We start from the raw sequence: 27,209 nt of genomic DNA on the forward strand, positions 1-27,209 counted from the left end.
CAGATATTTCATTTTGTTGATATAATTTCCACTTTTTTTGAGTTTTTACATATGTTCTGAAATTCTGCTATTTATTCTTTACAAGATTAAATTAGTCACTGTAATAGTTACTTTAAATTTCTTGTCTGCTAATTACAATATCTTTGTTATCTGTAATTCTTTTTCCTGACTTACCTGTCTATAGCAGTGTCATGATTCACCTTCCTTATAATGTTTTGTTGTATAGAAAACAGTGTGGTTGATACATTCTGTCATCTTGATCTGAAGTTGAGTTTTTTTGAGTTTTGTACTAGCAGACAGTTAAGTTACTATCATATTTTCTGAAACTTGTGGAGGCTTTTCAGAGTAGGTCTCTTTGATTTGCCCTGAGTCCAGGATGTGATGTTAATCCCAAGGCATGGCCTTGGAAATATAAGGTGTTTACCTGGACCCTCTAATGTGACAGGAGATTCATTGTTCCCCATATTCATACTGATAGTTGCTGCTGTTACTTTGCTCAGTTCTTTCGTCTTGGCCTTGGGTTGCTTTCCCTTAGGTTCCTTGAGATCTTACCCTCCATACAAGCAGTTCAAGAAGCAGTCAGGGATTTGAGGGGCTTGTTCACAGATTCCAGACCCTTTTCTATGAGGCTCCCTCTGGGATTCCCCCCACACACACACCCCACACACACACACTCCAGCTGTTTGTAGCCTTTCCAAACTCTACCTCTGTCTCCTCAGCCCAGTGTGACTGGTACTGTTTGCTCCATCCATGCTCTTCTGGAATTGGTGATTGCCCCTTAGGAAATGGCCATTGAAAAGTAAAGCTTTTCAGTTTCCCTTCCAGTTTCTGCCTGCTTTTGGTCACTCTCTCATGTCTTCCTTTTATTTTTTGTTTGCCTTTTTAAAGCAAGAAATTTTTTGTTTTTTGTTAACTTAATACTTCATACATACTCTTAGTGTAGTAACAGGGGAGTTAGTCTCCTGTAAGCCACTCTGACATTACCAGAAGCCAGAAATCCTAAATGAGTAGATAATATGTTCTTGCTATCAGTGGAAGATCTTTATAATATTAGTAAGGTGATTATTCAAAGAATTAAGAGACTCTGGGAAGCCTTCCAAGTTGGCCTAGGGGAGAAATAAGATAGTCCTCTGATCCTTTTGGTTCATGAGTTTGGTGTCCCAGGTTGACCGGCAGCTGGTTGGTTGTAGGTGAGCTGGTGAACTCACGGTGCAGTATTCTCTATTACACACTAACTATTGTGTAAGCAAAAGTTAGATGGGTTATGAGTTGGGCACATACTTTGAGAGTTTTACTTCGTGTCCTTTCTTTGTTTTGCAAGTGAGGTTATCACTTTTTACTATATATTATAAGTACTAATACATTAATATATCTTCCTTGCTTAATGTATTTTCATCTCCACTAGAGCCTGGGCTCCAAAGGGAAGACACTGTATCTAGATAAAAGCTTTGCACAGGGTAGGTTCTAAGGATGAAATTAAATGTACTGTGCCAAGCACGATGCCTGATGTACTTAGGACAGTGATGAGTGATTTTTTTTTTTTTTCTTTCTTATCTACTCTGCTCTGTAAAGAGTTATTAAATATAATGGAACTGGAAAACTAGGAAAAGAACAGATTATTTATTACAATTACCTGCTTACCCCCCCTTTTTTTCATGTGGATACATAAGAATAGCTTGTGCTAGTAAGAGCTACATTGTTGAATTATTTGGGGAGAAATTTAACAACTGAAAAAATGAAAACATGTTTTTACACTGTGAAAATATACCTTTGAATGCTCACTTAGGATGCAAAAGAATAGTAATAGTGTAGATTAGGCCCTTGTCAGTTCTTAACCTGGGTTTTGGGTCCCTGTAGTCCCTGAGACCATATGCAAATGTGTGTGTGTGTGTGTGTGTGTGTGTGTGAAAAATAACCTGGAATCTGATGTGCCAGCAGGCTAACCGTAGTTATTAAAAGATACAGTGAAATATGTGTCTTTCTTATGTGGACCCTCTTCCTCAGGGGTGGCTGCAAACACCCGTGGCGCGCGTGTGCACACACACACACACACACACACACACACACATTGGTTTATATATTTGGACACAAATGGAAATATACGGAATACATTGTTTTACTTCTTGGGTTTTGTTCTTGTCTTTCTAACTTTGCTTTCTCATCTTTAAGTTCTTATCTTCCCCCGCCATACCCAAAGGAGTTAAAAACACCAGGTAGTGTATTCCCAGAAATTATTTTGTTTTCTTTTTGGTATCTTTTTCGGCCTTGGTATGTACAAACCTGACTGCTAGTGGTAGTTCAGAAATGATTTAATTTCCTCTTGGTTCTGATTATTTCTGGGGGCAGTGACCTTTATTGAATGCCCCCAGGGTGCTGGGCCTGTAGAAACTTTGCCTTTTTACTTAACACTGTTACAGAGCATTTCTTGTTTATGATTATCATTTGAAGTATAATGCTGTAACACTACATTAATGATACTTTGGTGATCTTCTAGTTTTTTAGAAAACATCAGGCTTCTTTTGTTTCTTTTTTAATATTTTAAATATGGAAATTTTATTTATTTATTTATTTTAAAAGATTTTATTTATTTGTGAGAGTGTGAGAGAGAGCACAAGTAGGGGAAGGGGCAGAGGGAGAGGGAGAAGCACACTCTCCATTGAGCAGGGAACCTGACACAGGGCTCCGTTCCGGGACCCTGAGATCACGACCCGAGCCAGAAGCAGACACTTAACCGACTGACCCACCCAGGTGCCTCAGTGTCAACATTTTTTGAGTGAATAATGTGTTTCAGGCCAGATAATCACATACTAATTTCTCTGTCTCTCCTTTTCACAAGAAAATAAAAGACAAAATCAGATAAAATTGCTTTAAATACAACCATGACAGGTGGCCATGCCAATGCATTAGGTGACCAGTGTGTTGTGTCTGCTAAATTTGTGGTAGGGGTACAAGTGGAAAAAAGTTCTTGTTTCTTTTTTCAATAGAATACAGTTAACCACTTAATGTCATACAGAGAGAAGCCTTTTCAGAGTCTCTTCAGCATGGCATACATGTTTTGGAGTCTTTCTATAGAGTTGAATCTTGCTGAAGGGATGCTGGATATCAACCACTAGACCAGGGCTTGAACCACTGCAGCCGTAACATCCAGACTCATGAGTGGGGCCTTCCTGGACAGAAGGGGCCAACACAGTGGTGAGAAATCCAGTGACAGGTAGCTGAGAAGACCACATGGCATAGGTCTTCAGCAGGTATGTAGTAGGAAACCGAAATATCCAAGTATTCCTTACCTCAGACTGACATTTCATCCAGTCAGAATTCTAGAAGAAATGTAATTGTACTTCTTTGTCTGGTCTTGTGAGTCTCTAAGTACTCTTCTTCTACCCAAAGGGGGTTTGGGCAGTTATTTCTAATATCGATTTCCTTCTTCCCTCACATTACTAATCTTCATCCTTCCCCCAACCCTTTTCCCCACTTCTTAGAGCATATTGATTGATTTGTATCTGTAGTAACTGGAGATCGCTGGATGGGAACCAGTGGAACCAGAAATCTGAACTGTCAAACTGTCATTTACCCCAGCTCATAGTTGAGTTACCACAGTTCCGGGCGTACTGTGAGCATGAACTGTTTCCTGTTGAGGAGAAGAGTGGTGTGTGGCCTTCCAGTGAGGGTTAAGGAGGCTGTCCCAAGGAGAGCCCCCAGGCACACAGAAGGTGGGCAACCTGCCTTCCCTCAGATACAGCTCACCGTGCTTCGTTTCTATTCCCTAGATCATAGCAACACCCTGCATTTAAGTCCTTCATTTTGTTTTGTCTGTCTTTCTTTCTTTCTTTAGTTCTTTCCTTCTTTCTTAAATAAGAAGCCTTTAAAAAAATGACAGGGAAAACTGTGTGTGTATTTGCTGGCTAGAGGTGAGGCAGCTGGCCAGAAGAGTTCTCTTCAGACTCCGAGATCCTCACCTTTTGAGTCTTTCTCAACCATCTCTACTCTTACAGGCTGATCCCTGAATTGGTGTGGTGTGTGTGTGTGTGTGTGTGTGTGTGTGTGTCTGCATGCGTGTATGGGCGTGTGCACACATATGTACATGTGTGAATCCATTACTGGGCTAGTAACTCAAGTTCGGTGGAACCTGGCATTTAGCCTCTCAGGATGAGAACGCTCTGTCTTCCTAATCCTTTCTCTCCCCATCATAGTTACCATGACTACCTGCTCCCATTCACAGCGTTAGAAATCATCAAGTGGGAAGAGGAAACCAGTGTTGTCATACTCTAATAATAATATCTGAACCAAAATGGGCCACGTATTTTAATGTGAGTGTTAGAAAACTGTCTTGATCCATGTCAATTTTTAGCATCTTTACACAGGAGCTTATTAAGTTTAAATAGTTTTTGTATTTTCAAACATACAGTTTTCAGCTGGAGATTTGTTTTCTAGTTTAGGGCTCATGTTGATAATAAATAGTTGATCTGTCTGTGATGTAATGCTTGTTAAGAATGTCTGGCTTGACTTGGCATGTTAGCTGTACTTGAATCGGACATCCCTAGCCATGGAACGTCCCTGGAGCTCTCCCTTCCTTATCTTCCCGGTGTCCGTCCACCAATAGCAGCCCCTGTGATAAGGCAGATGCTGTTGCTGTCCCTGTCCCTGTTACTTGATAAAAAGTGGCTCCAAGGAGCCAGCTGATAAGACTTTCCCCCTAACTCCTTGGGTTTTACACAACTTTGAATCTTGACCTGATAATATCTGTAATTTAGAGAACATTGATTTTCAGGTTTGTCTGCCTATTAGAATCACCTGGGGAACTTCTAGTGCTGATTTGATTGATAGGGGCTGCAGTCTTCCTACCCAGATTTTTAAATGACTGCAGTAATAAAGCAGCCACAAGCTGGAGTTCGGGTCTCTTCGGTGACATAGAAATGAGCCAGGAGGCTGACCTCAGGGGACTCCACCTTGGTCCACATTGCTGTGGCAGCCACCTAAAGAAGGAGCTTTTCATCAAACTTGACCTTCTTGGCTGGACTTCTCATGGGTTCTGAAACCCTGTGAGGTTTAGGAAAGAGACTTTGGGAGTTTGCTTTGCTTTTTTACTTCTTGGGAAATGTATGCTCAACTCTGAAAACCGGAGGACTTCCTAGCCCCCTCTCGGGGTAATAAGTTATAATTACCCCACTATTCAAAGATTTTGCACACAGCGGGCTAACACAGTTCCCAGCTCTGTTGATGAAGACTATGGAACTCTACAAAGTGGAACCGATGATATGTTATTAAGGACAAAAAAGTAATTTAAAAGCCTTACCTGGTTCAGTGGGAACATATTCACTGTTTGTGTAAATTTTGTTATTTCCATGGTCAGTTTTGATATCCAGACGATCCTCTTATAGAAGAAACATTGCATTTAGTTGATCCATATCTTTTTAATGGAGCTTTTACTTTCCTCTCTGAACTCTTTCTTTTCCTCAGTGTCACAATGGAAACATGCTTTCTGAGAAGGGTAAAGGAACAATTTTGCAAAGTCTATAAAGGTATACATTTATGTATACGTAAAAGTATAACAGGGCTAGGCATTTCACAGTTGGAGTTTTCTTATGGTAGATTTTGTTCCTAATCTTTGCTGTTCCATGACTCATTACCGTACTAGATGAACAGATTGTTCGTGTCCAGCTAGCCTTTCTCTCTGCCCTACTTTACGTGCGGCCAAACTCTGGATCTTTTTTCAAACCCATGAACCTCATTTCAGAAATCGATCACAACCAGCCAGATTTGCTGGTCTCAGACTCTTAGCTTCTGTTCTCTGGCCTTCTGTTCTGACTTCTCCTTGATCGGTTCCTTCCTTGCCACTGCCTACCAAACCACGACCCATCTTGTATATTTGGCTGATCAGATGACCCTCCTCTAGTATCTTCATCTCACTGAACTCTTTGTCTTTCCCCCCTGGAAAAGTCCAAATTTAGCATTCGTTCTCCGTTTCTTCATCCAGGTTGCCAGACTTTGTTAGGATAAACAGTACATGGGAGCCATGCAATACCCAAGGGTTTCCACCTCACAGATACCTAGTCGCTGTTCATCGGTGCTTTCACTTGTCCTTAAAATTGGTCAGCTCTTCCGTTCTCATCAGTAATTTGTCTCACCTTAGCCAGTCTTGAAGACCCCTTATAGCAACCCCTGCTTCTTTTCCTTTGTAGACAATCATGCCTCTTTTCTCAGTAAAACTGAGGCAGTTGGATATGTATTCCCTCAAACTCATCCTTCCCATCAGTAGACTTTTCACCTGATTTAGCCTCTCTGAAAAGCCCAACGAACAACCTTCCCTTGACCCTGTGTTTCTCAGTGGCTCCCCAGTTCCCTCTCCTCTTCTGCACTGAATCTTTGGAATGACACTTCTGCTCTGTTCTCTCCTTACCTTCCGTCCCATCGCTGTCTCAGCCCCTGCCCTCCGCCTTACCCCCCCACTGCGTGCTTTGCGAAGCATCACGAGGACCTCCTAATGGCTCAATCCAGTGGAAGCTTTTTCAGTCTTTACAGAGTGCATCATCTACAGATACAATAGTAAAACACTGTTCTGGTGACCTCTGGGACCAAAGTTATTTCTAGGTCTCCTCATTTTTTCAGCCATTCCTTTTTCTCCCCCCTTTGCCTCTTTCTCGGGTTTCCTTTACCTCCTCCTTAACTGTTGGGGCTGCCTCATCCCACCACTGGTTCTTAACTGGAAGGAAGGCGGCCCATTAAAACCCCTTGTCAAAGCTCTTAATATCTATATAATCTGGGGCCACCATTTCTGTAGTTACTGGTTCAGTAGGCCCTCCTTCCAGAAACCTAAAATACAATGGTTTTATAATATTCTGTTATACGGAGGTACCATAATTTACTTATTTCTCAAGAATTCACCCAACAGATATTTATTGAACACCTACTTTTGCCAGATCCTGTAAATAATTTAGGTTTATTTTTCCCCTAGTATGAAAAGCACTGTGATGAATGGCCTTTGCCCCACTCCTTCTATGGTCTTAGTCTAAATTTATAGTATTTTAATCACTGTATTAAGGATGAGCTGGTTTCTAAAGAGCCTACTACCTGTAGCCCAGACACTTCATCGACTGTTACGTTTTTGCTTCCGCCAACTCCATGGTATGCTTTTAACTGCTAGGTATGTAGGAAGGTAGTTTGCAATCCCTGTATCCCTAGACCTGTGCTCTCCAGGTTTGCTCCCAAACTACTCTGAGCTCCTGACACATTGTCTGGTTTTCTTCTTTGCCTTTCCAACCTCCTCCTGCTCTCCAACCTGTGTCCTCCTCTTCTCTCTGCGGTGGGATCGCTCATCTTCTGTTTGTGTTCAGCTTGTGTATCTCTTCCATGGACGTGTTTCAGGAACCTTCTGTTGCCGGAACAGCCACGCTTCCCCACTCTGTGTTCTCCAGGCCCCCATAGCTGTAGTCACACCATCACAGCACAGCACATGCAAGAACTGCTGGTTTACCCCTGAAGGTTCCTGCACGTGGGATCGCTCACCTTTGTGTATCCTCACACTTGAACATGGGAGCTAATGCATATGTTCCCAACTGAATGAACCCTGTGCATTAATGTTTTAGAAATGATCCCAGAAAACCTCGCGGTAATGAATGCTGCTCTGGGGGTGAGAATACCGTGCTAAGGTGCAGATCAGAGGTGGGGGACCGGGTCCGGGAAGGCTTTCTCAAGAAAGTGATAATGTTATTAGTGGCCAATTTCTTTGTTCTGGGGTGTTTGTTGAAATAATGCTTGGTTAATATGGGGAAGTCTATCCTATTTCTATTTATTGTTGAGGGTTTTTTGTTTTTGTTTTGTTTTGTTCTTAATACACTAATAGTAGATGTGATTTAGGGGCGTCTGGGTGGCTCAGTTGGTTAAGTGTCTGCCTTCGCCTCAGGTCACGATCTCAAGATTGTGAGATTGAGCCCTACATTGGGCTCTGTGCTGAGTGTGGAACCTGGTTAGGATTCTCCCTCCTACTTCCCCCGATTCCTCTCTCTCTAAATACATACATATTTACATACATACATACCTACATACATACATAAAATAAGGTAATTCTATGTTATTCTCTGATAACTGTCTTAATTTCATCCATGGTTGTTACTCCAGTGGCATTTTCTTCTTCCTGGATCAAGTTGAGTAATTTTGCTTTCTGGAACTTTTTACTAGTTAATCAGAATTTTCAAATTCATTAGCACAGAGGTTTTTTTTTTTTTTTCTTCCCCTATTTACTTCAGGCAGTATTTTCCAATTTTGAAATATTACTAGTCTGGATTTTCATTTTCAGCATTATTGTACAGTGCCATCTGCCTGGAAGACAGAGGTCCAGAGGTACAAAGACGTATGCACATAAACCTAGGCTTACTTAGCTGAGTTGGTAGTGAACACTGGGATAATTTTCATTTAAAAGAGCACGTATAAATGGTTATGGGTATTGGGTGCGTTTTTAACATTACGTCATTGTCATATATTTAGTCTTACCGAAATAGCTCTAGCAGCAAACAGTAAGAGTAAGGAGCTTGTACTGATGGGTAATGAGGGGACGTAGGAGTTATGCTTATTTAGTAGTAAAAATAGTACAGTCACATATGGTGATCCTTTTTCAATCAGATGGTATCTCTTTCAGTAAATAGAGGTGCCTTTTACAGTTCATTAGGATATATTTCATACAATTTTACTATTAGCCTTTTGGCTTTGTGCTGTTAGGGCCCAGTGAAGAGGGAGAGTATGGTGTTAGAGCAGGGGTGACAGGTGCCGATCCGAAAAGCAGGACGAGCTAGTAAAATTAAGGTAGAAATCACTTGTCATTGACCAAATGGAGTAATAAATAGTTGATTCAAGTGTTTTCAGGGTACCCATATGGCTTCACACATGTTGAAATAATTTGTAACGTTAAAGAGGATAAAATGCTGGGTTCTTAAGTGGAACCACCCAATGCCAGTTTTAAATCTGTGTACAGGTATGCCTTCTCCTCCCTTTCAGAGTGCACCGGTGCTTCCGTGTCTCAGCACGGTATTGTTAGCATTGATCCAGTCAGTAAGTCATGCTGTCATTAGTAACCAGTGACCATGAGCTCTGTCGCTACAGAGACCCACAGTTCCACATGCAAGGTTTCATGGTGGCACAGAGAGGGAGCAACAGGCTTGTGAATGAGGGTGTTTAAAGAAGGTTTCCTGGAAGAGGTGAATCTTGAAAGGACGCCACCAGAAGGGACAGGAGAAGGGATCTGATGGAGCCTGCAGTAGGTGCCGCTGAAGCAGGAAAGAAAGCTGGAGTGGGAGTGGGAGGAAGGCAGAGGGGGACCTCTTTAGCCACACAGTGGAATTCAGACTTCCTGTTTACCTTGAAATTGACATTCAAATGATCACTGAAAGGATAGAGGAACCTGTGAGCCCCTGTAGGAAAGCCATTCTGTTTTGTTTGTTTTGCTTTCCTGTCTCTAGTTCCTCCTGTTGTACCTGACACAGGGTAGACATTCAGCACGGTAAAAACACAGCTTTGTTTGAATCAAATCCTAAGGACTCCGTGGGTTGGTCCCCAGAGCTGTGCTGTCTTACAGGCATCCTGAGGCTCCTTAGTGGTGTGGAGGGAGGCCCCCGCACTTCACCATAGGATAGACATGGCCAGACGGCAGGAACTCAACCATGAACCTGTCTTTGAAGAGTGCTTTATGGTTATAAATGATTTGTTTTTATCATTCAGTCTTCTTCCCAGAGCCCTAAAAGAAAGTTTGTTTCTAAGGCTCTAGAACTTGGGTTTTTTTTTTTTTTTCTTTTTTCTTTTCTGTTTTTGCTCAGTGTTTTCAGGTTATATTTCATAAAGAGATTTTTTTTCTTTAACTATTTATGAGGATGACAGAAACAATATTTTTGTATCATTTTCTTGTACAACCAAAAATATTTATTTTTTACAAACAAAAGTTTAAAAATACGTAAGCTCTTATACAAGCTCGTTTGTAGTCTTTGCCATTAACAAACAGTTTCTGTGCTTTATTGGAGAAGAAAATCCATAAAATGTTGTAAATTTTTAATAGTTGCAGAACCAAAATATGACTTACACGATTGGTACCCCCGCCCCTCTCCTGGCCTCTTACTATTTCAGCCACAGGCCTCTCTGGAACTTAGGAAAAATTATGGATCTATTCGTGTTGCCTTTTCCAGGTGACAGCTCCTCAAAGTACATTTAGTAAAAGTTGAATTAATTAGAATTGCATCTTAAATCCAGCAAGAACTCATTACATAAGAACGCGCGCCTCACTTTGCATTTACCAACATGGTGTGGGTCTGTTTTTATCCTTAAACAATAGCAACAGAGAAACTACAATTTATTTCTGAATGTGTAGTTTTCTGTGAGATTGTTAGCTCAGATAATAGTGACACTGGGGAAGGGGGTGACAGAGATGGCTCCGAATCGGAGATCCCATTCTAAACAACACCCCCAGCCCCCCAAGTCAAGGCTTACAATAAGGAGACCATATATTATTGCCGGGAAGTGTTAGTCTTAGTAAAAGGAAAAGGGTAAAAAAATAAAAGGTAAAAAAGATGTGTAGGGAACTGCTGCTTATATCTGGTTCAGAATCTTACAGTGGGTTGTGAAATCAATGTAGCTGGCTGGGCAAGGCAGCATTTTTCATTTTTAATAGGAAAAGATAGAGGATGGAGTGTGGGTAAGTTTGTTTCTGAATTATGTATACACATAATAGTGTGCATGTGCAGTTGGTGGGGATGTAAAAATATATTTATTGCTCTGAGTCATAGTGCAAAAATATGATAAATGTTGCTTTAAGTATCAGTAAATTACCTTGTCTGAACCAATTAAGTATGTACAATGTATGACCACTTTCTCTGTGATTTTGGAATGTCTCTGAAACATCCTGTTTTACCAGGAGAATCATAAAGCATAGGTTAAATATAAACAGGATTTCTTTCTAAAAATCGAAGCAAACGCTTTGAAAATTGGCCGTTAGACGCCCTCTACATGAAAATTGTATTTACCTATTGAACTGGAGCCTTAGGTAAAAGCTTGTAAGTAGGTGCTTATCCCTAACATAGTAGATGTCCTACATCTGCTGATTTAGGCACTATTATTGTGAAGAGAAAAAGGCAACTCGATTGAAAATTTAACAACAAAGAGCAGTGTTTTGTGATCACATGTAAATTGAGGTCATTTCTGTAAGAATTTGTTAGGTTACCGTATGAACAGCAGGTGACCAAACCTCCCTATACTGAATAGCAGCTGTTCTTTAAATATGTGTTAGATCATGAGTTTTTGTTGCTTTGAGCGACAGTCAATTCTATTAATAAACAGTTGTTTTATTGTAAAATGCCAAATTATGTGTGCATAAACTCTTAAACACAGTCATTACTACTGTGAACATATAGACTATATATGTATATATTATTTATGGTTCTTGAGTTTGGATGTACTGCTGGCACAGAACTAACAGTGTTTTTTCCTTTTAATGTTTCTCAAGGACTATATATTTAAATTATATGATTTGTGTCTTTATATTTTTGAAGGTCTACAGTGTACTTTAGTGTATTTTATTTAAGTGGCCCTTGCCCTTTTGTTATTTATATGAACATAGATTTCATCCTTGCATTTGGTATTTTTCTCTTTGAAGTAAAATTACTGTGGAGGCATGATCCACTTCCTACATTTAATAAGAGGTTTCTGTTTGGTTTTTTTTTTTTTTTTTTTTTTTTGCGGGTAGGGAGGACGTTTAAGGGCGGTTTCCAAATTCACCTGTCATTTCATGAGAAATAATTAGAATTTATACATAAGAAAAATTTTATTTTTTCTACGGGTTACCTCTACTCCTCATACATCTCATTCTGGATCCGATAATTGGCAGCAAAGAAATAGGACATTGCTGTGGGGATACCTTTGTCAGGATAAAAATGTAGTTATTTTTGATCAATGCTGATAGTCAGTGTCTAATATTTCAAACTAGCTTGTCTCCTTTATTCTGCTGCTCCCACTCTGCCTTTATTTTGTAGGCTGGGTGGATCAATAAGCAATTAAAAGAAGTTTGGTCAGTAAATTGGAGGTTCTCTGAGTTTCTGGCTTTCCCCACAAGCTGGACGGGAGAAGCAGCAGGTGGACTGGAGTTCAGGGGACCTGTGGTGGGATCTGCGTCTTTTATTTGTTTGGAAAAGATGCATTTCGGAGGCTCATCTGTGGCCAGCGGTGGCAGCATTGGAGACCATTCTGGGGGCAATGGTGAATGCCCAAAGGCATAAATGATGGAAGTACCAATATTTTGAAAGCTTTTAAGTGATACTTCTGTGAACTAACTATAATAATATGTAATGATTGTTTGTGTATTCATTTCAGTGCAAAATAGTTCCCCGGGAATTTTGTAGCTTCTCCCATGATCACAAGCCCTTCGACTACCCTGTGTTAAGCTTGAAACTGGTTATTGTCATAATCATCAAATAAGTGCATCCTTATAAACTGTAAATTAATTGTTAACCAAGGTAGAACACATGCTTTTTTTGCAAAAGCCAGTGGTGCTCCGATCCTCAGATCCAAGACCTGTCGGCTCAGGGCCGCACGTGCCTCCCTCTCCTGTCGGCACCTGGGGCAGCCTCCCAGGGCCTTGTTAGGTGTTACTTCTGGGTTATACCTGCTCCTTCAAAACAAACAGTTCTGTGGTCATTACTTTGATACAGGATATCTTCAATGCAGTATGCTACCCTCCCCCTTCATAAATGACTCTCTTGTTACCAAGGCTTGGCAGGACAGGTGGCTATTAATTAAAGCTCCTCATTTCATGTATTTCCTGGTTCTTCCATGTTTGGCATAGGTCTCAGGCCATCTACGAACTTGGATTAGACTTGTTTCTAAGCTGGGGGCGTTTGTTATATCTCTCTAATAAAATCCTTCTTGGGCAATTGTATATCTTCAATAAGGAAAGTTTTATTTTTAGGTGCTTTTCTTAGGGACCTAGACATTTTTTAAACTATAGTTCAGTATTTGAAATGTACTCATTATTTGCATTATGGAAACATTAACTAATTGGAAGTGGTCCTTGTGACCAAGATATGATTGAAGGGAGAAATTCAATTTTAAAATAAGGGAATATATCATTATTTTGACAGTTTAAGTGCATTTATTTCGCAAATAATTCATTCAGTAAGTATTTATTACTATGTATCAGATACCATCTATAAGTAGTATGTTTGTTTTTCTGTATTTTTATTTGTATATGATGAATTGATTTGTAAAATTTCTTTCTTTTTCTTAGACAAAATTGAAGAAGCACAAAAAGAACTTAATGGGGCAGAAGTGTCAAAAAAAGGTAAATTGAACTCAACCGCATATAGACTGTATTCTTAAGTGATTCCTATATAGCTACCTTATAATCACAGCCTTACTCAATGTAAACATATCACAAAATTAAAAATCACCTTAGACTAATTGATGTCTAGAAGTATATGGACTCTGCTTTATGAAATGCTTTAGCTACGTATCATATTCTGTAACTGTTTCCCAGGTATTTATACATTGCTGGTGGGATTGTGGAAGATTGTTGCAGGTCTTTCAAAAGTCCTGTTTATGAGACCATCCCATAGCAATAAAAGTACAAATACACTGTCTAATGATGGCTGTTTACATATATATATGTGCCTACGTGTGTTCTTGTGATGCAGTATTTTTTCATAAGGACAAAAGCCCGAGACAAATAAAATAATTGGAATGCTAGTCAGTGAGAAAATAGTTGAATAAATTATAATACATTCATATTTGGGGATATATTATATACTTTTTAAAGAAATGTTAATTATTTCAATTGATGGTGATGATTTATTGCTGTATGAGGAAAGTGAAACTGCACTGTAGCTTGTAAAAATCTCAATTTTTTTGTTCAGTCAAATGATGAAGGCATACATGTGAACACAAATATATTTACACATCTACTTATACATATGATTGTACAGGTTTGGACAAAGTTTGCAAGGACTATGCACAAATATATTTATAATGGTGGAAGAAGGGGCTGAGAAAGATTAACTTTTATTTATATGGCTTTCTGGTTTTTTATTATAATGTTTATTTTATATAAAAAATAAAAAAGTTTAAATGCAAAAATTGATTGTCATCATAGAAACACACTGGTTACTTTTCCAGGTAGCAGGAAAAAGTACATTCAGTATAAAACAGCCAGTGCAGAGGGAAGACAGTGTGAATTGGATAGTGTTCCAACTCTATATGTTATTGAGAAAAATTGATTAAAAGGGACATAGTTAAAGCTCTCTTTAGAGCGTTTATATTTCATGATTTATTATTTCTTTGTCCTTCTATCTTCTAATGAAAGTGGAATATTTTGACAATAATTTAGCCATGTAGGATTCCAACTGAATGTCTTTTTTTTTTTTTTTTTTTTTTTTAAATCTAGTTAGGTTTGTAGCTAGGTGTCTTTAGTAGAAATATTTCTGGCCATCCACATTCTCCATCCCTTGAACCAACCTGTGAACCATCAGGATGGTTTGGGGTTGGTCTGAATAGTTAGATTGTGTTGCGCAACGGCACTGAACTGTCTCTCTTCCCTGTTTCCCTTTTCCCCACCCCCTTCTTCCATGCAACCTGGGAGGTCCTTAACAAATTGGCACCTTTAATGACATTCTTGCAGAAAAGTTTAGAAAGAACAGAGAAGTCACTGTAGCCATGCTGTCCCTTTCAGTGGTTGACTGAAGATTCCTTTCCCCATCACTGTAGACCATTTAGACGTGCAGGCTACGCTGTAAGAGATCTTTTACGTCTAGTAATGGGTTAGAGCTGCTTCAAGTAGAAAAATAAATGTGTGCCTGTTTTCCTTTTCCTTCTTTCTTACTCCAGTGGCAGAGTTTTAAGAAGAGTGAACTAAATGCCTGATAGGAAGGAAGAAATGGAACAAAGGTTCTAGAAAAAGAAATTGAATAATGAGGTTCAGAATAATCTAGTGACTACATTTATTTAAGACCTAGCATGAATAACCAGGTGAGCATAGTTCTGTGCAATTCACTGCCTAGAATTACTACTTGACTTCCATTTTTACGTACACATTCTAGGCAAATTAAAAATAAAATAGCTTTTCCCTCAAATATAATTAAGGAATAATATCAGTTTGTCTTTAACAATATGAGATAAAATCTTTGAGTAATAAAAAGTTGTGAGATTTCTCAAGTCTTTGCTTGCTGAGCTGCCTGTTTTATTCAAGGAAATTCATTTCTGGGGCACCTGGGTGGTTCAGTGGGTTAAGCCTCTGCCTTTGGCTCAGGTCATGATCTAAAGGTTCTGAGATCGAGCCCCGCATTGGGCTCTCTGCTCAGCGGGGAGCCTGCTTCCCCCCTCTCTGCCTGCCTCTCTGCCTACTTGTGATCTCTCTCTCTGTCAAATAAATAAGTAAAATCTTCAAAAATATATTTTTTTAAAAAATTCATTTCTTCCTTCAAATAATGTTCTTTAAAAATTTGTTGTTTCTTATTTTTATTAAGAGGAGTCATCTAGGACAGGTCACTTTTTCACTGTTTTTTCAAGGTGCTTTTGTTTTTTTTCCCCCTGTAAGTCTGACTTTTTCTTCTGCATCTGGTTATTTTTCTACAGTGCTCATGGTTCTAAGGCTTTGCTTCCATAGAGGACAGTGTAGTCCTTAACTTATCTGTGGATCTTTCTCCCCTTTCCTTTATTTTTAACCATTAGGACAGGTAACTAATTTATCTTCAAAAGCATCTTCATTAATGACAAGCCCTCACAAAAAACATTTAAAAAAAGTAAACCTTGATCTTTGATAGATCTTTATTGTTTTCTAACATTTTAAGAAAGAATTAATCTGTTTCATATGGTGGCAGAGAAAGTGATTTGGTTCATTATACACGAATAAAATAAAGAAGGACGTGAAATTATGTTAATGTATTTCTTTTATTCTTTCTGCTTATGAATGGCTTTGATTTATTTTTATTTTTATGGGTTTGGGGATAAAGAGAACATGTAGCATTCATATAATTCTCCATAATATCATCAAACTCTTCCTTCCTTACAGTCCTCTTTCCTTGTTCCTGGCATCTGTTGTATTGGACACTATTCCCCACATTATTGCACAGGATTTAAATGAAAAATAAATAGTGACTGTCACAGTGTGGGAATGGAGTATGTTATAAAATTAACTGGGGAGAAATGAATCAGTTTCTCAGGAGAGCTTTCATGTGCTTTCTTTGTAAGTTTTAGTGTTAATAGTTTAAAATTTTTATCATATAATATTTGATACCTGCAAGCTGTGCATGTAACATATTATATAGCATAAGAGTAACCCGGTGTCTTTAATCCCGCTACCCATGGAAGTAAGAGCCGGCGTGTTGTCAAGGCTGTCGCATCGGCCTGAGCACTGGGCTGTTTCATCCCACCGTCTCTCTGTTGAGGTGTTCACCGTCCTCAACGTTGTGTTCATAGTGTTAACGCTTGGTGAAAATAATTATACTTTTTAGTTTTGCCTGAGTTTGGGCATTAAAAATAATCTTGTATAATTTTAACAGCTTGTTCACTCGGCATTGTTTCTAAAATGTATATATGTTGTTGAATGTAGTAGCTCTTTCTTTTCCTCGCTGTAATAATACTTTATTGTGTGAGACAATGTGTACTTCCATTCTCCTGTTGATGGATTTGAGTTATTTCTACCTCCTCGCGGCTATGAAGATTCTCGCATCCTAGTGCACATCTGTGAGTTTTCCGGGGCATACAATGGGGAGTATAATGGTGTCTAAGAATTCATTTTATGTTTGGAATTGTCAGCCCTTTTATTTTTTTCTAGTTGGATGGATAAAAAATAGTATTTTGTCTTGCTCTCAATTTATTTATTTTAATCATAATATTAAACATGCCTTCATTTGTATTCTACCTTCTTGAAATGCTTAGGAGTATCTCATGCATTTTAAAACTCCTTGTTTTTTTTTCTTAATATATCTTGGGTAACGGTCCTTTATTCATGTTTTGAGGTTTAGTTTTGAGCTTAATTTTTTACTTTCTTTAAATTGCCTTCCAATAAACAGAAGCTCTTGATTTTAATATTATCAAACTATTAGGCTTTTTCTTTTATGATTAGTATTTTTTTATTTTGGGGATTTTTTTTTTTATTTTTTATAAACATATATTTTTTATATACATATATTTTTATCCCCAGGTCTGTGAATCACTTACTTTGCTTGTCTTATATTCTTCCCTATCACAAGGTCATACATACTTTTTCCTCTATTTTCTTCTTAAAAAAAACTTTAAAATTCAGATAAAAAAAAATCTGTCTGGAGTTGGTTCTTTAAAAAAATATAGTATCAGGGTTCCAGTTTTGTGGGGGCTTTGTTTTTTGGGTGGGGGGGAGTTGTTTGTTTGGTTTTTTGTCCCTGAACGTGTATGGAGTGGATTTTTCCTTTACTCTGTTTCATACTAATTTTCCTTATATGTATGGGTTTGTTTCTTGGTTTTCTGTTCTGTTCTGTTTATGCATCCATAGGTTAATATTACAGTGTATTAATTCACTTTATGTTTTAACATACAGTATAACAGGGGGGTAAATTCCTGAAGTGTTTTGACTATTTCTGGTTTTTTTGCTCATCCATTTACATTTTAGAATCAGCTTCTAAAAGAACCTTTAGGACCTTGTTTGGGATTACATTGACTTTGGAGCACAGTGACTGTTTTCACAATTTCCAGGCTTTCTAGCTATAAAAATAGCATATTTTTGATACATGTATTTTCTTTATATCTTGTAATTTTTTCCCCATATGGCTCTTGTATTTATTTTATTGAATTTATTTGTTGGTACTTTATTTTTTTGCTGATTTCATTGATTGTATATGTGAAATTGTTTTCTAGTTCTTGTTGACAAATAGAAATGCAATGATTTTTTTGTATATTCATCTTGTATCCAGCCACTTGCCTGAATCATTCATTCTGAAAATGTATCTGCAAATGCTTTAGATTTTCTTATAGACAGCTAGAAGCAATCAAAGTTTTGTTTCTTCCTTTTAAAATCATTGTTCCTTTATTTATTTTTCTTGTTTTACCCAGTTGGCTCCAGTAAAATATCAGAAGAATGGTAGTGTTGGCATCTTTGACTTTTTCTTGATTTTAAAGGGAATGCTTAGAGTATTTCTCCATTCAAATGTTCGAAGTCTTTATGGGAGGCTGTGGTCAGGTTTTTTAGTTTTGCTTTGTTTTTATAGCTTAAGGAGGTTATTTTTTTAATTTATTGAAATTTTTAAAAAGAATCATAAGTGGCTGCTTTTTTTTTTTTCTTAAGATTTTATTTATTTATTTGACAGACAGAGATCACAAGTAGGCAGAGAAGCAGGCAGAGAGAGAGAGGGGAAGCAGGCTCCCCGCCGAGCAGAGAGCCCTACGTGGGGCTCGATCCCAGGACCCTGGGACCATGACCAGAGCCGAAGGCAGAGGCTTTAACCCACTGAGCCACCCAGGTGCCCCAAGTGGCTGCTTTTTTAATCAAATACTTTTTCTTCATATATGGAGCCGATCTTCTGGTCCTCTCTCATTCTAGTGTTTAAACTTGACTTACGTTCTCTTAATAAAACCAATTTAGTCTTGATGTTTGTCTTTTTAAACACACTGCTAGATTGATCTTTTAATATTTGTTGAACTCTGTATCCATGTTCAAGAAATAATGGTTTTATTTTCTTATCATTTTCCTTTTCTGATTTGTCTCAAAATTATATTAGCTTAACAGAGGAGATCTGAGAACTGTCCTGCTTCCCATGGATGTGTTTGTTTAATATTAGAACGATAGCTTTACACGAAGGTCTTGGAATATACTTTGACTTTCAGGAGGGATTGAAGGTAGATATTTTAAGTATCAAATCAGTATATTTAGGTTCTGCTCATACTTTTTTCTTTTCAGTCAGGCAGTAAGTTACATATTTGTTACAGTGTATACATTCTATCAAGTCTTCAAGTTTGGCAAAAAGTCATTGGTGGTATTCTTTTAACTCTCTTTCATTGCTACTGGATTTTTTCATTGTTAATTTTGCTCATTTGTGCTTTTTCTCTCTTGATTAGTCTCACCAGAGGCTTATCTGTTTCACTTCCTTATTTTACACCAACTTCTGATTTTCTGCATATTGTATTGTCCTTTTAATTTCATTAAGTTTTGCTTTTTATTATTTTTTTCCTCTTTTTCTTTGGGTTTATTCTGTTACCAAGTTTCTTAAAGTTGGAATTTGGGCTAATTTATTTTAAGCCTTTGTTCTTTCCTGTTTGAATCACTGAAAACTATTAATTACTTTCTGCGTATTTCTTTATTACATTCTACACAATGTCATATTTGTTGCTTTCAGTAATTTCTATGCCGGTTTCTTCTTTGATTCTTTTGATAGAATTTTCCCCCTACACTGTTGGGGATTTTATTTATGTTTTTGTTAGTGATTTCTCACTTAATTATATTGTGACATTAACTGTTTTTTAAAACCGGTTTGTATTTCTAAAACAACTTGCTCTCTGTTTCTGAACACTATGTAATCAAAATTCTCAGGGAGTACCCTACAAAAATGCTCCTAGCTTTTATGCTAGAGATTCAAAATTCAGCACTTTCTAAATTTACCTTGTTACAAAGACTAAATAGCTGAAGTTGAAAGATGTCAAAGAACTTTACCCCCAGAGAGTGGAAGCAGCAAGTAGCATGAGGAGAGCTCAAGTCCTTGTCTTGGTCTGTGCCGTTCTAACATTATCCTGCATCATAACTGGATGAGAGCTGTGGTCCAGTGGTGGTTGAATCTGTGATAGTCCTGTTCTTTAGAACAGGGTAATTTATTATGGGTGATGAGATTATGTTAGCAGTCACCTCCTTTAAGAAAATAATTCAGGAAAAATAGGACTCAGACAGTTGAGTCTAGAAAAAGGTGGAGATTGTAGGTCAGCTTGCGTGGGATTTTTTCACAGTAATTCACAGCAAAATCCTGAAGTCGCCCCCATAATGACAGTAATTTCCTTAAGCAGCAGTAGTATCACTCTGACTTTTTAAACTCCAACCACCAGAAAGTTTATTTAAAAAAAAGCAACAAGGGGCACCTGGGTGGCTCAGTGGATTAAGCAGCTGCCTTCGGCTCAGGCCATGATCTCAGTGTCCTGGGATCCAGCCCCACATCGGGCCCTCTGCTCGGCAGGGAGCCTGCTTCCCCCTCTGTCTCTGCCTGCCTCTCTGCCTACTTGTGATCTCTCTCTCTGTCAAATAAAATAAATAAAATCTTTAAAAAAAAAAAAAAAGCAACAACAATAATTTCTGTTAATCATCTGTTTTACTGTGGATACGAGGGTAATGAGGCCATAAGCATGTCTGTGTGGGTTGTGTGGCTTAAGAAACACAGTAAGAGGTCTACACGGCTGCAGTAGCTAGCAGGTTTAGACTTGCTCTAAGGAGGCTCTTGACAAGTAGGATTTCTGTTAACATAGGCATAATTTATGCCCAGGAATTACCCTCCTGTTATCCCAGGAAGCTGGAGGGAAGTTAGGTATCTGTGTAAAACTAGGCTGCATAATTCTGAAGTGAGAGTGACAGACTAATGAGCAGAAAACTAGACTGTGGAACTCTAATTAGTGTGTAAATAAGAAACCTAGAGTTTGCTCACCTACTTTCCTAAATGTCTTTTTCTTTTTTTAAAAATTTTTTATTTTTTATCAACATATATTTTTATCCCCAGGGGTACAGGTCTGTGAATCACCAGGTTTACACACTTCACAGCACTCACTAAAGCACATACCCTCCCCAATGTCCATAATCCCACCCCCTTCTCCCAAACCCCCTCCCCCCAGCAACCCTCAGTTTGTTTTGTGAGATTAAGAGTCACTTATAGTTTGTCTCCCTCCCAATCCCATCTTGTTTCAAAATGAAACAAGAATAAATGTCTTTTTTTTTTAAGCTTCTTATAATAGGAGTAAGTTCACCAGCAGTACAAAAAAACTCTCCCATGTTTTTTGTTTTAAATACCACACATGCTATTTTTAAAAAAATGAAGGCTGATTTGTGATCATATTTTATGTTAATAAGTTTATGTTTGAATGCTAATGACATTCCCTTCCTTAAGAATTCTGCTAAGTACACTTAGGAAAATGTAAGGGTTTCTTCTTAGATTTGGGACGATGAAGTGGTTTCTGAGAAAGACTAAAATTGAAGTGGCATTATGGAAAATTTGGGCTAATTTTAGTAAATTAAAATCAATAATATGAATGCAATCTAAGGGAAGATAAAAATGTCTTAGAAATAGTCTGGGAGCAAGTTTGTGCACTAGAACAAAACTTGATTATCATCATCAAAATGTAATAAACCTAGAAGGGCGTTAAAAATATAAAAAATTAAAGTACCTTGGCAGAGGAAAGGCTAGTGTACTATTTCATTGAGGTGTCTGAACTCGAGAGTGTTTTAAAGGAACACAGTTTTATTACTTTAGTGTACGGTAATACTAGCTAGTTAAGTATACCCTCTTGGCAAGTTGTGGTCCCTGGGTTTTATAAATTAATTGCTGGGAAATAGTGTATTTAAATGCACATGTTAATGGATGTTTATTTTAAATAAAAACATTTATAAATTCTGCTTTTATCTTAATGAATGCCCTAAAAAGCTCATTATGTTCTTCTCATAAGCTGTTAGCTCATTCTTTTATTCAATAAATTTATATTATGCATCGGCCATTCTTTGTAACCCTGGGAAGTAAATAGGAAAGAACATGTCTAACTTACCCTAAAAGGATAACTTTTAACTTTACTGCTCTTGCCCAAATTGTCCTGAAATCCGAATTGTTAGAACCAAAATTCATGAGGTTTTATGTAGACTGACAGCAGCGCCTAACAAATTTCCCTTGGGAAAACAGCAACAGATTTTTCTGTTTTCTCAGGGAAAAAAAGTCATCTTTTATCTTTTATTACTTGGAATTTTAGATTTAAACATTCAGGTTTCATGAAGTATTCTCTGAGTGTAATGGACAATGCTAATTTGAATTCTAAGAAGATTAGTATTGTTTTAATTATTTGTGCAATGTGTGTGGCTTAAAGGAATCCTATGGCAATCTGGTTAATATTTTGAGATTTAAAAATACTAAATCCCAAGAGATGATTGCCTTTCAGATAGACTGTGCCAGCCATATAGAAGATGATTTGCACGATGATAAATAACATAAAGCATTTTTTAGTTCATTAGTATAAAACAAGTGTCTTTAAATATTCTTTACTCATGGTGTTTAAATGTAAGAAAAACTAAGGGTGCAGTTGGTTAGGGAATCAACTCTTGGTTTCTGCTCAGGTTGTGATCTTAGGGTCCTGAGGTCAAGCCTGCATCAAGTCATGCCTCTGGTCAGGCTCTGTGCCCAGCAGGAATTCTGCTTGGGATTCTCTCCCGGTCCCCCTCTGCCTGTCCTGTGCATGTGCACACTCTCACTCTCACTCTCATGCTCTCTCTCAAATCATCATCATCTTCTTTTTTTTTTTTAAAGGCAGTGAAACTAATGCTCTGTTTCCCATAAAATATGAGAAGCAAAATCCTTAATACCTTACTATTAAAAGAAACTAACGTTGCTGATTATTGTCTGTTGATGAATCATTCATTAAATCAGAGACTTAAGTAGCTAACAAGATTTTTGTTTTATAGGATTCATAGACTATCACAGACTTGCCTTCTTCTGTACTTTTACTGCATATTCCATTGACTTCAAGATGCTATTAATTGTGAGATTCACGATGATCTCATGCACCATTTAGAAAGGGAAAGTCACTACCCATTAAATCATGACACAGTACTCTTATAATTGAGTAGAAGATGAATCCTCATTTCAGGGAGATTAAAATGTCCGAAACCTGTTTGTTTGAGAGTCTGTGGAGTGTATTCACGTCCATGGCTTCATTTTGTGGTGAGAGAGCTGAAGTGGTTCAGGTGGTGAAGGCTGGATTTGAGCTGCCTTGAGGACAGCGTCCCTAAGAACTGTGAAAAACAAAGGAATAGATCTTTTTATCTGTTGGTTCACTTGGAAATTCATCGAGAATGATAAGAATAAAAGCAGGCTATGCTCAGCTTACTGTCTTTGCCTCTTGGGTAACTGACCTCATCAGGCATACGCCTCCGTATCTTCTATGTAAATAATGTTGGCCAGTGACTTAAAAGGGTAGTGTGTGTTTCTGTTGATTTACTAAGGCATTTCTGGGCTAGGCTGCTGTGATCTATGTGTGGGGCCAAAGGAACAAAAGGGAAGCGAGCTCAGGTATGTGTGGCCTACAGAGAGACGTGTTCGTCTCTATTTCCAGATGAGAGAAGGTGCTAGATGTGTGGCATGAAAGGGAGGCATATAATTCCAGGCAAGGAAGAATAGAAAATAAAAGTGAGAGGAGGCAGAATCAATTGAAAACGGACTAAACAACTGGGAGAAACTCTGGAAAATGAAATTTAAAAATTAAAACACGAACGTCTTTGGAAATCACACAGTACCATTTCAGCAAGATGCGATTTTCTTTTGTCAGTTTCGTGACTCAGAGGGTGTTTTATTGGGCTGGGCTGCATCTGAGAAAAATTTCAAATTTTGAAGGATAATTTAGAGTTTTGTCCTGAGCACCAGGCAAAGAATGAACTCTTTTCCTTCGGGAAAAGATTTGGAAGCCGCAAATGAGAGTCTGTGGACGGACGCAGGAAGGGACGAAGAGGGCTAAAGCGTGCTGAAATGAGCACAAAGGCGGGTAGAGACGTCTGCACAGAGGCGGATGCTGAAGTGAGGAAGCAGATTGCAGCAGACACAGAACAGGTCGTATGGGGAGCGCAGCGGGCGCCCTGCACAGGAGCCGGGAAGGGGGGTGTTGCTAGGGCTGTGCTGATTCCCGCAGGCCTATTAGAAACTGCCTAACAAGACCCCTTCATGGCTCTCTGTGGCCCTTGGCATGAAGACAGTGCTCCAAATCATGGCGCCCCAGAGACCTCATCTCACTAAGTCCCACCCCCCGCCTGCTCACCCCCGCCTCACCAGTCGGGCTCCTGTGATGCCTCCAGTTCACTTTTGCCTACCGTTCACCCGACCAGCACCCTACCCCCACCCCCATACTTGGCTCTGGTTCCTAGTACATACAGTAGGCATTTGGCAGAAATTCACTGAATAAATGAGGGCAGGTGAGTAGGTGGGGGAGGGAGAGGAATGGCTTCCTTCACATTACAGGCAGGACTTTCAGATCACACATACCGTTAATTTCTTCTCTTTTTTTAAGTGTGGCTACATAGATATTTTTTATTTCTCCTGCTATAACCTAGCTGGCATCTCTGAAGTAAAATTTTTTATTATATTATATTAAATTACCTATATAATTTAATTGTATCTCTCTGCAGTGATATACAGAACTTATTTATATCTCTCTCCCTACCAAAAATAAAAAACTTTCCTCTAGCCTTTAATCGAGACTAGTCAGCTACTGCAGTGGTCAGCTACTGGTCAGCTACTGCAGATGAATCCTTTCTCATGATTTTATCTAAATGCTGTGATTAAAACCATTCTTTTTTTTTTTTTTTTTTAAGATTTTATTTATTTATTAGACAGAGATCACAAGTAGGCAGAGAGAGAGGAAGGGAAGCAGGCTCCCTGCCCAGCAGAGAGCCCGGTGCGGAGCCCGATCCCAGAACCCTGGAATCATGACCTGAGCCGAAGGCAGAGGCTTTAACCCACTGAGCCACCCAGGCGCCCCTAAAACCATTCTTGGTATACTTTGGTAATGTAATTACATGTTTGTTAACCTGGTGGGAGGTTAGATTTTCTGAATGAAAAGTTGAGGATTTCAGGCTTCCCAAGGTTCAACACTACAACCCCAAGAGCCTTTGTGATAGAAATGTTTATCAAATAGATTTCATGTTTTCTTGTCTCAGTAATAAGATTAGCCTCAATTTAAACTTGTTTTCTTCTTTTTTTTAAAAACTTAGGGTCAGTCATGTGCTGGTCCCTGCGGGAAAGGAGGGAACAAATGACAGTGTTTGCAGTGTGGTGAAAATATGCCTTCCATGACTGATCTCAAGCTACCACTGGTAGCTCACAAAACTCTTGGCAGAAGGTCAGCAAGTCAATAGACGACTTGAATAGCCCAGTAAACTCACTGGACCTAATCGACATCTATAGAATATTCCACCGAACAGGAGTATAACACACATGTTCTCCAGTGTGCATATAAGATTCTCCAAGATAGGCCATAACCGAGGCCATGGAACAGTTGCTCAGTCAATTTAAGTGGACTGAAATAATACTTAGTCTGTCTTCAAGCTGACCAGAGCCAGTGAAGTTAGAGATCAATAACGGAAAAAGTATGTGCACCTGAAAAAGTTCTTCTGATCCTACATAATCCCCCAGAGGAGAAATGGCAGGCGGCAAAGCAAAACTTTAGTGTACAGATGATTCAGAGACTTTCAAACAAATACACTATGAACACTGCCATAAAATTGATAAAAAGAGTCTACATTAGATTATATATCCATGAGGAAGCTAACAGAGGTACAGACCACTGGAAATGCTTTCTCTGAAACAGAAATAGACCTTGCTGTAACAAATTTTTAAGGCTTACACTTCCTCCAAAAAAAAATAAAACATTACACAAAATCATCTCCTTAATAATTAAGCAAGAAAGGGATTACACAGAGAAATGTATTTGGAACAGCTATCTCGTTGTCTTCCTTTTGAATAAGACAGTCAAAGCATTTTAGCACCTGAAACTTTCTGCGGAAAAGTACACGTGTCACACAGTGTCATTACCTTGTCATTTCTTAAGGACATATTTCTTAAAGAGATTAACTATTATTTTATTTTTATGTTAATTTAATACTCTTTATTCTGATAGTGTTCAATCTATTTAACAGTTTTTATTTTATATTCTGATAACGTAGAACATTAGAATAATGCTAGCTCTTTTATAAACTTATTACAAGACATCAAATAAAATGTCTTTATGATGTTTTTATTAGAAGCGAATTAAAAATTTGGTTTCACTGGAGCTAAAATAAAATATTGGAGTTAATTCCGTATTATAGAAAATAAATGTTATAATACTGGTTGAGCCATTTTGTTCTAGTAATATAATTTCAATCCATGATGATAGAATATAATAATAATAGGATGCTGATGATACAACATCATCATCATCACCATCCATAGTAGCAGTGGTGGTATTAGAACGAAAATCGAGGTTTTGAGCACCACACTGTGCTTCCTACATGCGTTACGCAAATAATCCTTGCAGCCTTGTGCAGTGCTATTATCTGCACAACACCAGTCCGTGTTCAAGGTCATGGAGCTGGTGATTGGTAGAGCCAGGACTTGAAGCCAGGCTTCCCTTTGTAACTGCGTGGATGGGGTAGGAGAGTTGGAAGAATTTAGGACAATTTCTGGTTTTAACAGGTGCACAAATGGCCACGCCCTGTGCACTGAGATTGGCCTAAAATATTAATTGTGTTGATCTGACAGGACTATGTTGATTGTGTTGGGTAGCTTTCCTTATGTTGAAGCGTCTGGGAAGGTTACTTGGAAGTTAAGTGCATGGGAGGAGAGGAGCATGTCTGCAGGTATCGAAGACTGTCTTCGTACATTCGTCAGTTAGAGGTCTGTCAAGTTTTCACCTTCTTGGTGACTTGATTTAGAACTTGCTACATTCTAGATATTATTCAAGTTTCCAAATATGATTAGATGGAATATAGTATTCTCTTCTTATAATTTTGAATGCTTTTATCTGTTTTTATATCATACTCTTTTTCAGTATCTAAGAGCACTTATTGGTTACACTGATTTTTGTGTTTAAAATTTTCAAAGGTAAGTGTTACTTATTCTACTTTGAAAGTTATTTTAGGGGTACCTGGGTGGCTCAGTCAGTTAAGCATATGCTTTCGGTTCAGGTCCTGATCCCAGAGTCCTGGGATCAAGTCCCACATGGGGCTCCCTGCTCAGCAGAGAGCGTGCTTCTTCCTCTCCCTCTGCAGCTCCCCCTGCTTGTGCTTGCTTTCTTTCTCTCTCTCTGTCAAATAAATAAATAAAATTTAAAAATAAATTAATAATTTTTAAAATTTGACTATGTCTAACTATTTTTGTTCTTTTTTCTATATTCCTACCATCTTAATTAGTTCTCCAAAATCATGTATTAACTGCTTAGCAAATTATCTCTCATCTTTAAAAAAAAAAAAAAGGTCCTACAGTATTCATTTGCCCCTGAGTGGTAAATGACACAAA

General features: G+C 38.3%; 1 protein-coding gene across 4 annotated transcripts in view; it reads left to right on the forward strand.

Moving 5' to 3' along the window:
• Window positions 1-27,209, forward strand: part of HIVEP1 (HIVEP zinc finger 1) — a 140,806-nt gene that overhangs the window by 59,089 nt on the left and 54,508 nt on the right. For all 4 annotated transcript variants that reach the window (XM_059179257.1, XM_059179260.1, XM_059179258.1 and 1 more), the window contains exon 3: window positions 13,256-13,309. In XM_059179257.1, coding sequence (XP_059035240.1) covers window positions 13,256-13,309 — 54 coding nt within the window. The remainder of the gene's footprint in view (window positions 1-13,255; window positions 13,310-27,209) is intronic.

Source organism: Mustela lutreola, chromosome 6 (genome assembly GCF_030435805.1).
Source record: "Mustela lutreola isolate mMusLut2 chromosome 6, mMusLut2.pri, whole genome shotgun sequence".
NCBI classification, from domain to species: domain Eukaryota; kingdom Metazoa; phylum Chordata; class Mammalia; order Carnivora; family Mustelidae; genus Mustela; species Mustela lutreola.